The sequence below is a fragment of the Apostichopus japonicus genome, chromosome 9 (assembly GCF_037975245.1).
Source record: "Apostichopus japonicus isolate 1M-3 chromosome 9, ASM3797524v1, whole genome shotgun sequence".
NCBI lineage: Eukaryota > Metazoa > Echinodermata > Holothuroidea > Aspidochirotida > Stichopodidae > Apostichopus > Apostichopus japonicus.
In genome coordinates, this window is record NC_092569.1 from 34,195,945 (window position 1) to 34,208,920 (window position 12,976).

At 38.0% G+C, this 12,976-nt stretch overlaps 1 protein-coding gene across 1 annotated transcript in view; it reads left to right on the plus strand.

Moving 5' to 3' along the window:
• LOC139974211 (putative methyltransferase DDB_G0268948) overlaps positions 1-12,976 on the plus strand; it is a 17,178-nt gene continuing 4,202 nt past the window's right edge. Inside the window, exon 1 of the mRNA XM_071981206.1 lies at positions 1-280. Within this exon, the coding sequence (XP_071837307.1) occupies positions 158-280 (123 nt within the window). The 5' untranslated portion in view covers positions 1-157. The remainder of the gene's footprint in view (positions 281-12,976) is intronic.

The window sequence follows — 12,976 nt, forward strand, 5'->3', positions numbered from 1 at the left end:
ACCTGCTATGCAGCAATATAAACATACATACATAGCCTATATGTCAAAACTACATCGCTATCATATGTGACCATATCTCGCTCTCTCGATATATAAAACAGTTTGGTAAATTGGTAGCATTCCTCCTGCAAAAATTTTGTATAGCATTCTCATCAGTATGGCGTTGAGATTTTACGAAACAACTGAACATGCTAAGCTGTACCAGGCATACCGTCCGAACTACGAAAATGCTGGAATTGAAGATGCATACGCTACGTATTTATCGAAATATTTTCAACAGGTAACTATGCAACAATTCCTTTTTCTTGTATGAGGGTGTGTTGGTTTTTGGGCGGTAGGCCTACGTTATATATATAAAGGTATATATAAAGGTATATATATATATATATATATATATATATATATATATATAAAGGTATATGTAAATATATATAAAGGTATATGTTTATATTATATATATATATGTTTATATTATATATGATATCTCAAGCCTTTTCAATTTTAATATTTTATTGTAATTATTTATTTTTAGTCCGTACATGTTTTTTTTAAATGGCATCCCATACCTTTTGTAGCACCGTTCACAATAAACAATCTCAAATATAAAAAAATCAATGTTGCAATTCACCATATTAGTATTGATAGCATACTAACACATCTTATATATTTAAGTGATATAGCCGGTGTGTATCGGTTTATAGCATAACGAGTAGTGGTAGTGGAATGAGAAAATGCCCGTCTGATGTTGTGCCCCCCCCCCCTCCCCTTTTTGGAAGCTTCTGGTCCCCTGGCTACATTTGTCAGAAAGTACTGAAGGCGCGGACCAGGATTAAGTGCTGATGTTTGTGAAGATACGTTTAAGACTTTCTCCATTATTAAGATATTAGTTGTGACATTTAAGTTTGATTTTTAACACAACCCAGCAAACACAAAAACGTTTTTAAAATATCGGTAAATATTTGAACAAATGTTATGATAACTTTATAAATAACGTTTGTTACGTTGGAATGCGAGAGGTCTCGATAATTAATTTTTAACGAGACACAAGCCTGGGTTCGTTTTTGATAGGAACACAGACAAATTGACGAGTCTAGAGAATTTGAATGAGAACGTACAATATATTGAACAATGGAGTTTGAACCAAGTTACAAGTGGTAATTGCAAATATATAGAAAATTAATCACAAACTTAACAAGATAGGATACACTTTAAACACGCTGGTCTCTTCCAACGGCGATATCCCTCAGCGGCCACGACCTTGATGACGACGATTCTCGGTCCGTTGTACCGCGAAATTCACTGGTCCTCGACGAAGTTTCTCGCGATCCCAGAAACAGCAGTCACCTTCTTTCCGGCGATGCTCCAAAATAGAAGACGGACTTCCAGCAACAATCGAGTGAAGCACAAGTCGAACTTCTAGCCGACTAAATATTACCAGAGTCAGTCCAAAATCAGCTCTATAGCCACCAACTCCTGGCGTAAACGAACTTCCTCAACGAGACAGAAATTCGTCACCTTCTCCGAAATAACGACTGGAAAACTGTAGTTTCACAGCAAAGACCTCTTCAAACTTCTGAATGGAAGTGTAGAATCAATCTTGGTATCGATATCTCAATCCCTCAGAAACTACTGGCAGTTGAGCACTGATGATATATAGTAGAATGGTATAATATGTGTCGTCGCTTGTATTTGTTCAGAAACTGAGAAACTCTCCGATATGGGCGGGTTTTTATACGATTCGCCATGTCAAGAATCATCTAGATCTTTCTCGATACACCTGAGTAACAACTCGACCCAGTTTCTCCGATCGCGGAAGTCCTTTGCATATCTCGCGAACATACCAGAGAATCCACGAAGATGCGTGCACAGCGTACAACACGATTTCACGTAAACCGACGGGAACCCGAGACCAGCGTGTCATTATAAGAAATATACCAGAACAATCGAGTATTGCTCATTTCATAAAGAACATTCTGATACGGTAACCTGACCTAATTTCTCAAATATTGATTTGTCACATAGGCCACTTCAAATACTTTCTATATTATAACATTAGGTTCCTCACTAGCAGTGACTAGTGTTAGGCTACAATGGGCCCTCGCAACATGTTATTAAAACGTTAAATGTTGAGTCGCTAGAATAGCAGGATAACGTTATCACAACGTTTTATATACCATTATTTCGATGTCAGTACAACGCTTTTAAGATGATGCAGAAAATGTTGTAAAGACGTTATAATAATATTTCGAGAAATATTATGATAACGTTATAAAATAACGTTATAAAAACATTAAATGTTGGGTCGCTAGAAAAGCAGGTTAACATTTTCACAACGTTTTATATAACATTATTTCGATGTCAGCACAATGCTTTTAAAATGTTTCAGAAATATTTGTAAACACGTTATAGTTATGTTTTGACAAATGTTAAAACATTATAGAAAATGATATCTAAAACATTTCGAAAACTTCTGGAGTACCTTAGACGGGTTATTCGGTTTGTGAATGTAATGAAACGTGAGATTCGGACTGGTTGGTACTGTCTGGTGCTTCCAACACTGCCAGAAAAGAGTTAGAGTATTGCTGGAAAGCGTTCTTTACTGTCAATTAATTGTAATAAAGCACAAATCATGACATTGTCAGAGAAAGCACATGTGATAAAAAACAATCATCACTCTGAAGATCCACCATATTCTTCCAAGAAAGTTCTTTCCTCTTCTGTGCCAAAAAAGTTTTGTCTCTGTTTGGAACCAAGAAAAACAAAACAGGCTTGATTATAGACTAAAACACTGTGAAATGTGGATTGTATATTTGGTTTTGCCTTCAAACATTACATGCCATATTTGTAAGGCTTTCTTCATACTATGATATAGTGCAACTAAAACAGTGAAAGGGGGAAGCACATTCTCTTGATTCCAGATGACCTTTGACCTATACCAAAGACAAAAACAGGCCTCGACAAATGTTTTGAAAACTACTCGCCAACTGGCGACCGAGTCTAAAATTCTGCTCGACAAAACGTTAAATTTACTCGCCATTTTTCTCGCTAAGTGTTTGTGTGATATAAGCCTAGGTAGTATGGTCTAACTTAGGATATCGCGTTATAGTGTTACTGTTAGTTGTTCACAGCAAAATCGATCTAAATTGTGTTCGTCAAAAGTGTTTAAAGCATGATATATATGAAAATATAAAACGGTGAAACATTGTTTATGACTTGCTTTGTAAAAGTGATCACAAAAATAAGCAATGGCATGGCTGACCATCTGTACATGACATCAGACTATACTGTATCAGTGTATGTGTTAGTATCGTTAACAAGTTAAGATAACGCTTGGTACTGACAATTATTATCATTATCGATGATTAGCCTACTGAGTGTCCGACTTGCAGCTTTCACTGGTCAGGTCTCGAGAGTTATCAATTTTTTGGGACTAAAAATTAATCCAATAAACTTCCTGTTGTTCATTTCGAGAAATGTAATGTTATTTCGGCAAAACTATTATTTTACGTTTGTTTCCTTGAAAGTTCAGTTCGTATCAATACACTTCGTAGAAAGTTACCGCACCTGAAAAATCTCCGTACATAATGTACGTAAAAATAGTGAGCGATTTTACACAGTTATCTCCCATTGACATTGGTCGTTGACCAAAAATCCTATTTGGACTTGCTTCAAGTTCACTGCAATAAACTTTCTTATAGTAAGTTGACGAAGGAAGAAACCACCAAGCTCAGACAGCAGTTACATTGTGATACTTATAACAAAAATTGTAAAAATACGCGGGCTTTTTTCCTTATTTTTTTAGCACACATTCTGCTTCTGCTAAGGTTCCCGCGAATACTGCTTGCTTAATTACTTATCTTTGGGAAGATGAATAAATGATGGTGTTGAACACTGGCGGATCCAGGGCCTTTGTTTGGGAGGGGCCAAAGTGGCATTAGAGTGATATGGGGGAGGGGTCTAAGGGGAGGGTGTGCCCCCTCCCCTTTGGAAAATTTTCTATTGCTGAATGCCCTCAGATGCAATTTGGTGGGACAAAAGTGTACAATGGTGATGTTGATTTACTTCTAAAAAAATGTTTCCCAGGTGTAATTTTCTAAAATATTTATAAAACAAAGTTGGGATCATCTTTCTCAAGAAATTTCTCATAGGTTATAAATTTCTTACAACCAGCCTGTAATTGCAAAATGGTGTTAAACTGTAATTCCTCATGCTCATACATTTTCATAGCTTCCAACTCTTGAGAAGGCAAATGCTGGTCCATGCCACGAATCGCCGTCCTGGGGGAGGGGTATAAGGGGAGGGGGTGTCCCCCTCCCCTTTTGAATTTTTTTGGAATCCTGGTGATGCCTACATGTAAAATGGTGGCACTTAGAAAGGCTTTTGTCACCCAAAATTTTCTGAGAAATATGCATTTTTTTGTGTGTAACATCAATAAATCGAATAGTAGGTGATAATTCATTCTTTCCCGTGGCATGAAAATGTTCGCTGCTCGCCCCAATGAAAAGAAATATAGGCTAATTTGAGGTTCAAATGATGCTGTAAAGGAGGTTTTATACTCTATTATGCTAAATGCTAAAGAAATGATGGTTGCTAAGTCAAAATTTGATGCAAATTTTTTTTACGTATACTTGACAATTACAATGCGGATTTTTCGGACGCTTGTGAGGGTCAGCGGGTTTGGGTGTTAGAATGCGGGTCTAATTCCCGCGAATTGCGGGTCAGTTGGGAGCTCTGCATTTAATTTTAAACCAGAAAACGAAAAGGTTTAGACTAGTCTACCACTGCTATTCCTCTCGATTTTTTAAATTTCCAATCATATGATTTTGCGGATGTTCGGAAACACTTTTTGGCTCACCTTTGGGGGGCCATGGCCCCCCCCTTGGATCCGCCAGTGGTGTTGAATGAAGTTGAAACGTTCGAAGATACGGATGGGGGGGGGGATTGGCAAACTATAGTTCTTCATCTGATGAGTCGCTCGTTGGTGGTGATTTGCGTTTTGATGTTGTGTTTGGGGATCGATTGTAATATTGTGTCGAGCCCGCTCTTCCGATAGTAAAACTATATCGGGACTCGCGATAGAAAGGTACTGGGATATCTTGATGCCGTATTTATGCTTCTTCAGGAGATGTCTCGAACGGAAGAAAACAATGACTTCACACAAAAAACAATTTGACGAGATAGGATTTGATTTGATGATTCGGTATAATTTCTTCTCTGTCGATTCTCTTAACAAATAAAACTAAATTACAATGATTTGACTTGACTCGACTTGACTTGACTTGACTCCGTCAATTAAACAATTAGGAGTGATGAAATAGTAACGAAGCAATGACGAAGCGACGAACTGATCACGGAGCGCTGACGGAGTGATAAATTTGCTGACCAAGTGATAAATTTGCTGACGGAGTGCTCAAAATTTCGGCCTCCTTTTACTTTTATACCCTACTTCTACAAAATCTCTCTGCGCACAATCAGTAGGCAGCCAATAACCTGACCATCCTGTATTAACTTAACGATATAAAAATAAGTGCGCTGGCACTGATCTGCCCTGATTGGTTGGGAGTTTGGAAGTCCATCCCCTTTCTATGGAAACTTCCATACCACGTGAGAGAACCTTCTCGAATGTTCCACAGACATAATGGAATCTATTTTGGGAAAAGGCCCTGTACCAAGATTCAATAAGATAGTTAAAAACTTCTCGTGGGAAAACTGAATCCATGACCTAGATAAATACATAAGAGGCCCGTAAGGTGTCTCGATGGAGTTTTTCGGTAACATCAAAGAGATGGTATCACTATTTCATAACACGATATCCGTCGGTGTGACGTCGCCCTTTGCTGGAAAATTACCTCTTGTCAATTGATGTGGTATGGTTGAAAACTGTTATAGACGGGCCATTCTCAGAAATTTGCGTTAAATCCTTTAGAGTCTGAGGCAAGAGAAGTGTTCTGTGGGAAGTTTTGATTCTATTGACGGTTGCGAATCCACTTTCACAATCTGCAGAACTCACTGGCAGAACCACCATTACTTTAAATAATTCAGACAACAGAGGATAGTTGCACCTTCCTGGATTACAAGCGGGGATAGGGGACCAAATGGAATATTTTTGCCACTGACCTAAGACTTGAGTGGAGCCCACTCTCTTTGAATTTCCTCCTTTATTTCTTCAAGCAATCTGGGTTGTTCTGATTATTTAGCAGCAAAGTACTACAATGACCAGCCATACTCCCAAGTTCTTCAACACCCGATGGATTCAAAGTTTTGTCTTTTTATTGCTGCATGGCCATTATAAGCCTGGGTCAACAATTTGGTAACAGAACTGAAAGTTTGTCGACAAAAGCCGAAGCTATGCCTCATTTTACTGACTTGTGAATTTGGATACTAGTTTTTTTACTTATTGACATGTCAGGTAGGCCTTATTGCACGATTGCGGTTAACATACTGACAACGTTGTTTTCATTTGTACCGATCGTACACGCAAGGTACCCCAGTTGTCGTTACGCATTTATATTTAAGTTTGTTGTTTTCCATTTTGGTTGCACCTATCGTGCATCATTTAGTTTGAGATATTAGTATCAAATTGGTTTCGAGCTGGTGAACAGAGCTGTTCCTTAGGACATACTTGTAACAGTGCACTTGATAGTTCTACTGTGATGTGTAACATTAGGCAATATGCCTTTGTTGATTGGCTCACAAGTTAATAGTAAGCCGATCGTATAAAGGCAGTGAGCGAATGAGCCACTCGCCAAAATGTCGAGCGTAATGCATTGTTTGCTCGCCAGTCGCAAATTCTAGTCGCCATTGGCGAGTTGGCGACCGTATTTGTCGAGGCCTGGGGTCTACGTAATATGGAGTGTTCAAATCCCCATGTATGAAATCTTTAAATTTATTTTTTATCTGTTTTGGGAAATTTGTCAAAATTTTAGCATTCCTTGCAATACCATGATTTAGTCCTTCACACCTTTGAAAATCTGTTAACCTGATATTACCTTTAAACTCCAATATCCACAATGCAAAAATGCATTTGATCTCTGTGGAGCTTAGATGATCTTTAACCTCCACCAACATCAATAGGGTGTTCTACCAATTAACACGGTACACTATATGCCAAGTACGAGACCTTTCAAGACTTTTCAATGTTAGCCTTCCTACGGTGTTTACAAGATGTACACACTTTGACCTGTGTTGACCCTAGATGACTTCTGACCTCCACCAGCATCAACAGGGTTCTTCTGTATTTGAACATGTTATATTTCAACATTGGAAAGAAGCTATGAAGATGTTCAACCTCTGAAGTATATGTCTTTATTAATTGTTCAAAACTTGATACTGAGTCAAAGTATACAAAAGAACCCCCTCCCCCCCCACCCCAACACCCTAAAGAAGGGTGCTATTCATTCAAAAGTGTTATTCATCGTGACACGTAGATGCTCATGTTGTATCACACCACCCAGGTAGTACAGTTCACCTTTGACATCCCTGCAAACCTCACTGTATTTATTTAGTATATTGACTTATATGCAAGCTTGAAATTACATTGTGTACCAATAACAGTTCTAGAAGTTGCTATATGGTATAAGCAGTATTGTTACTGGGATTTTACAACTCGCGTCCACCGGAAGCAACATCCTCAAAACGTTTGGGTCGGCTCAGTAAAACTTGTGTCTAGGCTGCTGTCCTGCACTTTAAAATACCTCTACAGGAACGCGCAATATTTAAATATAAAATGACCCTGACAATACGCTGGCTTGTGCGTAAGGAAATCGTGTAGTGGTATGCCTATAAATTGTACAAATACAGTTAAAGATGATACCTCTAATTAATATACAGTAACAAAATGACTGTTAAATTACGGAAAGCGAGAAATTTGGCCGTAGACTAGTTACCATATATCCAGATCTGGCTGGACGGCATACAATGCACACTCAGTGGCGTAGGAAGGTACTTTTGAGTGGGGGGGGGGGCTGAAGACTGATGGCCGGCCTAGGGGAGGGGTTTATGGGGAGGGGGTTTGGATTTTTTTTTGCATTTCCAGGTGGCCTCAGATGCAATTAGGTGCAATATAGCACACTTCAACACCCACTCCATTTTGTAAATAATTTTGCATTTTCACCTGGCCTTAGATGCAATTTGGTGCTCCAAATGAGATTTTTTTCTCAATTGGAAATGAAAAAGGGGTTTTCTGACTTGCGAACCGGGGGGCGGAATGATACTTCCGCCGCCCATATTTTTCACTGGGGGGGGCTGGCGCCACAAGCCCCCCGGTTCCTACGCCCTTGTGCACACTGCTGTACGTTATACAACTAAAGTGTGTATGATACTGTTATAGGGTATGTATATGCTGTGAACTGTCGGAAATCAAGTAAAAAGAGTGTCCAGACATAATGCTGCAGCATAAAAATACAGCACTAGTCAACTGATTTTAGTGAACCATTAATGTTGCGTGCATATGACGTGAATGTTGAAATCAAGTAAAATGACTTAATCTAGGACATAATACCAGCATAAAAATATTGCAATAGTGAAATGATTTAAGTGAAACCATTAAATAATGCGTGCATATGACGTGAATGTTGAAATCAAGTAAAATGACTTAATCTAGATATAATACCAGCATAAAAATACTGCAATAGTGAAATGATTTAAGTGAAACCATTAAATAATGCGTGCATATACCGTGAATGTCGGAAATCAAGTAAAACGAGTGTCTAGACATAATGCCAACATAAAAATGCTGCACCTTTCACCGTATTTAATTGAACCATTAAAGGAATAACGAAGACAGGGATCATATGTAAAAAAAATAAATAAAACACCCTCCTGAAATTTGTTGTGCAAACAGGGGTGTACTAAATCTAGTAAAACAAATAATCATTTTTTCGACATGACACTTTTGAGATATTAGCTGTCAAAGATGACCTCGTTTTGTACAAAGCAACTTTATAACCTCATTAATTAATATTGAGAAAAGCTAAAAGTCTGCAACTTGGTAAGTTGTACAAACTGTATGTGTATAATTAAAGTAAAAAAACCCTCACAGGTCTCACATGGTTATGTTATACGAAAATGGCATCAAAATCCTTTCCTAAATGCTGAATAGCAGACCAAAATAGCAACTTCAGAGCTGTACAACTTGCAAACACATAATTTACGGAAGCATTGTCATCATTATTTTGTATTTTTTGCACTGGACATAATAACTTCTTAAAGATTCAAGTATCCTCAAGGAATAGTTTAGGAGCAATTTCTCACCTAAATTGGCACATTTTTTTCTCACAAAAAAATACCAAAATTTAAAAAAAATTAATAACATCATCAAAATGTTTTAGTTTCAAGAAGACATTTTGACGATGTTTGCAAAATGTTCAATCATTCTGTATTATATAAAGATTTTTAAAACGTTGTAATTTTATTTTAATAACAGTTTAAGTACACCGGAGAAAAGTTTGGTGAAAACATGTTAATGACATTATTAATTGTTTCAAGTCTCAATCAAACATTTTGATGATTTTATAATAATCTTATGACATTCTGAACAAAATCAGCGATATTTTGATCAACTGAAAGGCTATCCATGCAGGGAGCTGTGTTGTATTGAAATTACCACATATTTTCCCTTTTCTTAAGCTTTTTCAACGCCTTCCTCTAAACGTTTTCAGAACATGTTAACAACATTTGTGGAAAATATTTTATAAGAAATGTTTTCATGTTTTAATATGATATCTACAAAATGTTATATGAACGATTTACAATAACATTTCGTAAAAACATTTCTACGCTCTTCTCAAATTGTTATAAAAACGTTATGTGTTTGATGGGAACCCATTAGGAGTGGTCCAGTGAAATGAATTGTCTATTTCATCACTCAGTGATAGGCTGCCAGCGATTACATTTTCTCATTGATGCATTGCGTTCTTTTTCAGAAAGTTGGACGCTGTTTCACAAAGCAACAAACAGTTGACTCTTTGGAGAGACCCATTTTAATACCCAACCAAGTTCAGTGATTCCAGAAATGTACACTTCATCCTGGCTATAAACAGTCATACTGGTGTCCTACTTGATTCGATTTGAAAGGAGTGCAACTATAGGCTACCTACCAAAATGAGAGAAAATTGGATGGATAGGATAAGGACAATGAGTGCCACACGACTGTTTACACCTAGTTACTCTGTACATGTACACACTGTAAACATTTACTGTACACCCTGTACATGTATGTACTGGTTGACATTCATTTTATAGTAAAGTCTTTCCATTAAGTGAATTAAACCAGAAGCAGGCATTATATTGCAGATATTTGCTTACATGACATTGCAATCTGCACAGTTTTGAGCTTAATGACCTTGAAAGTACAATGCCCGTGCTAAAAACCATGTGGAACAGCACAACAGGCAAACACGTTACAATGTCAGCGGCAGTCATTGCCCATGTCTAAAAATATTATCTGCATCGGCGGGTATAGGTTCATAGGCGTAGGAGACGGGGGGCTGGGGGGCTGCAGCCCCCCCCCCCCACCCAACCAACTTTTTTGGTGAAAATTCGGGCAATATGCTGAGAATTTTTCGGGCACCTACTGGAAGAAGAAGAATTTGCCGCAATGTGTTTTTCATTTTTTTGGGGTGAAAATTCGGCAATATGCTGAGAATTTTTCGGGCATCTACTGAAAGAATAATAATTTGCAATGTGTTTTTCAATTTTTTGGTGAAAGTTCGGGCAATATGCTGAGAATTTTTCGGGCACCTACTGGAAGAAGAATAATTTGCAATGTGTTTTCTTTTTTTTCTTTTTTTTTTTGGTGAAAATTCGGCAATATGCTGAGAATTTTTCGGGCATCTACTGAAAGAATAATAATTTGCAATGTGTTTTTCAATTTTGTTGGTGAAAATTTTGGCAATATGCTGAGAATTGTGCGCCACCTACCAGCGTCCATACAGTCAGAGGGGAGCGGATGCCCCCCTGACGGACTCAAATGGACTGCTGGCGCCCTTTTCAGCTTTTCAGCACTTTTTACTTATTCGCGATTATTGACTTTTTTATTGCGCTCTCAAATACCTATTGACATTTGTCACATTTTGTTGGTGGCAATTTTCTGACAAATGGCGATGACACCTATTTATTCTTCGTTTATCTGCAAATTAGCAAGGCCCGGAAATGGTAATTTCCGGCGATCTAGGGAGTATCTTTACTCAAAAAATTTGTGTACGCTCCGCGCCAACCTGTGGTGGCGCTCCGCTTAGATAGTGTCAAAAGCGCCCCTACAGACCATTCTCTCCCCCCTGACCAATACCCCTAGCTCCGCCACTGGCACCTACTAAAAAAAAAAGAAGAATTTGCAATGTGTTTTTCTTATATTATTATTATCATTATTGTTGTAACAACTTCCCCAATAATTGTAACCAATATGGAAGGGTAATAACACGGAAAATGATTTTATGTTATTGGCAGGTGATTTCATAACCGATGAATGCCTATATGATAAGTGGAACGAGTGCGGGACGCGCGCGAAGCGCGCGAAAAAAATTTGGCTATATTTTTCGGGCAAGTCGTTACAGCCTTCCAAATCAAATGAGGCTCCTACGCCTATGTATAGGTTCTTTTCCACCGAACGTTCGGCAAGCCGTTTTACTCTTTATATGATATTTGATGATATCAATAATTATTTGGTGATATCAAAAGCATGCATTAGTGATATGTACGGTTCATTTGCTGATATCATGAAATCAATTACTGATATCATCAATTGATTTGTTGATATCAGCAAGTCATTGTTGAAATCAATACGTGATTTGCTGATATCACCAATTCATTTGCTGATATCAGCAATTATTTGATGGTATCAGCAATTATTTAGTGATATCAGCAAATGAATTGGTGATATCAGCAAATATTTGTTGATATATTCGAGTATCGAATAAAATGTAAAACGCCTTGCCATACGAACGAGCCTTCCATATTGAGAAAAGAACACACCGTGTAAAATTTAATTCGATTTAATTCTGGAGAAAAGAGTTGTGAGTTGTGATTGAGTTTGATTTGAATCAAATTCATTGCTTGCACTCCTCTGTTCTTTTGAGAGTGACAGTTGTTGCACTGCGAACCTTGAGCAAATTACTTCTGTAGGTGTCATGGAGCATTGAAAGAACTAACCTAATTAAGGGGCCATATTCTATACTACTGTAGAATATCCCCGGATGATCATTACCTTGAATTAAAATATCCCCTCTTTAAATTTTTCAGGGGGACGTTATTAATTGTCACACCGGCTGTGCTGCCCTTTAAGCCCGGGTCACATCTGCGCGATTCAACACGCGATTCAACTCGCAATACAATTGAAGGTTGAATCGCGTAGTTAGACACGGGTATCAACTTGTTGCGCAATAAAAGTTGCGCCGTCGATTTGGGTTGATTTGCAACAGAGCAATGTCCTATTCAGAGCAACTTCTCAGAAGCAACTTTTCTGATTCGCGTGATGTTAGTTGCGAGTTGAATCGCGTGTTGAGTCGCGCAGATGTGACCCGGGCTTTACTCGCGTGGAAAATGCGTGCTAGACAGACAGCTAACCAAAAATACAAAGACAGGTGCAGAACAATCTATTTGTTACGTCAGTTCTACATCCCCCCCTGCTTTTTTCGGTCAAGATTCGATATGACGACCTGCTCCTCAATGGTCGACTTTATATACCTCCTGTTAGGCTTATACCTTCATATTTTCCTTTTTTAAATCAAAATTTCGGCTAATTACCTGAAATCTCCAATATCGTATCTCAAAATATCGACTTTTCTTGATATTTGAATTTCAATTCTAGAAATTGGACAGTTTATGTGATAGAACACAGCATAACAATAGTTCAATATCAAATTAGGTACCGTAAGCTATTCGCAAATTTAGCGAAATGCGGTCTCTTCGTCAAGGGTATATGTTTGCGAACAATCCTGGTTATAGTTTGTCAATGCACCTATCCAATGATTAGTATGGG